General features: G+C 33.7%; 1 protein-coding gene across 1 annotated transcript in view; it reads right to left on the bottom strand.

The window, feature by feature from the left end:
• Positions 1-1,420, bottom strand: part of CCDC39 (coiled-coil domain containing 39) — a 56,949-nt gene that overhangs the window by 36,295 nt on the left and 19,234 nt on the right. Inside the window, exons 8-9 of the mRNA XM_011956702.1 lie at positions 976-1,079; positions 219-351 (exon numbers count right to left, since the gene is read on the bottom strand). Of these exons, the coding sequence (XP_011812092.1) occupies positions 219-351; positions 976-1,079 (237 nt within the window). The remainder of the gene's footprint in view (positions 1-218; positions 352-975; positions 1,080-1,420) is intronic.

Here is a 1,420-nt window from a genome sequence, read left to right as displayed (position 1 = left end):
GAAGAAAAGAAAAAGAAAAAGTAGAAGAAGAAAAGAAGAGAGGAGACTGAGAATAACTTCAGAAGCAATGCATCAAAAGTCCAAAACCAGATTATAAATGTGATCATACCAAAAAGCAGAGCTTCTTACAAGACCTCCTCGTCCTCTGATCCTGAGTCTAATTAATTCACTCTTGCTAAATTTTCTGTGATTTTAAAAAAATTAAAACTAAACTTTACCTTCACATCTTTTTCCTCCTCCTTTAGCATATCTTCCAAATTAGTAGCTTTCTCTTCTACAGACATGGTTTTCTCAGTTATCTCCTTTAATTTTGTTTGTATTATCTCATTATGATTTTTAGTTTTTTGTAACCTGAAGAAGGTTTATCACAAGATAGAAAACGTGCCTAAAAAGCATTTAATACAAACAAATAATAGTTTATCCTAATATTTATTTGTATAATTTGAAGGGGTTTTTTGCTGTAAACCTTTTTATTACCACTACATATTTAATAGACCATAAAAATATGGCTACTGAGTCTTTGTGATGAAATATGAGTAAAATTTTTTTAGGTTTAATAATGTAGTAGCTGGCCAGGTGCGGTGGCTCACGCCTGTAATCCCAGCACTTTGGAAGGCCAAGGCTGGTGGATCATGAGGTCAGGAGATCGAGACCATCCTGGCTAACACGGTGAAACCCTGTCTCTACTAAAACTACAAAAAATTAATTGGGCGTGGTGGCAGTCACCTGTAGTCCCAGCTACTCGGGAGGTTGAGGTAGGAGAATGGCATGAACCTGGGAGGCGGAGCTTGCAGTGAACTGAGATCGCACCACTGCACTCCAGCCTGGGCAACAGAGTGAGACTCTATCTCAAAAAAAAAAAAGTAGTAGCTAAAATCTTGCAGTTATTTAACCAACAAGTAATCTTAAATATTTAATAATTTTCTAGATATAGTAGAATTAATCATAAACATATTTAAATAGCTTTTTTCTTACCTTGTTGTTTCTTCATGAATGTCCTTCTTTATCTTGGAAATATTTTTCCTCAGAGCTTCTAAATCACTGGAAGTTCTATTCACAGTGGCTTTTAAAGAATCCAGCTATTTATTAGTTAACAGACAGAAATTATATATTTACTCTGTATCTTATAACTTAATTTCATTTCTGAGTTTTATTCTGCCCACTTTAAGTTTTAACCTACATCACACCCACAAAAATAGTAGCCATTTTCTTATATTTAATATATAAACAGATTTCCACACTGATTTGATACCAAATTGTAATCGGCTTTGTTGTATAATCCTAGAAAATTATAGAGAACACATATGTGTTGAAAGTAAATGCAGAAATGTCTAATATCACTAGACCTGCTCAGAAAGAGCACATCCCCAAAGTCAAGATAAGCTAATATATATGTGCTCATAAGAATTATAAGTTTAGC

Source organism: Colobus angolensis, unplaced genomic scaffold, assembly GCF_000951035.1.
Source record: "Colobus angolensis palliatus isolate OR3802 unplaced genomic scaffold, Cang.pa_1.0 Scaffold422, whole genome shotgun sequence".
Lineage (NCBI taxonomy): Eukaryota > Metazoa > Chordata > Mammalia > Primates > Cercopithecidae > Colobus > Colobus angolensis.
Note: the sequence above shows the minus strand (reverse complement) of the source record. Positions and strands in the feature narration are given on the sequence as shown.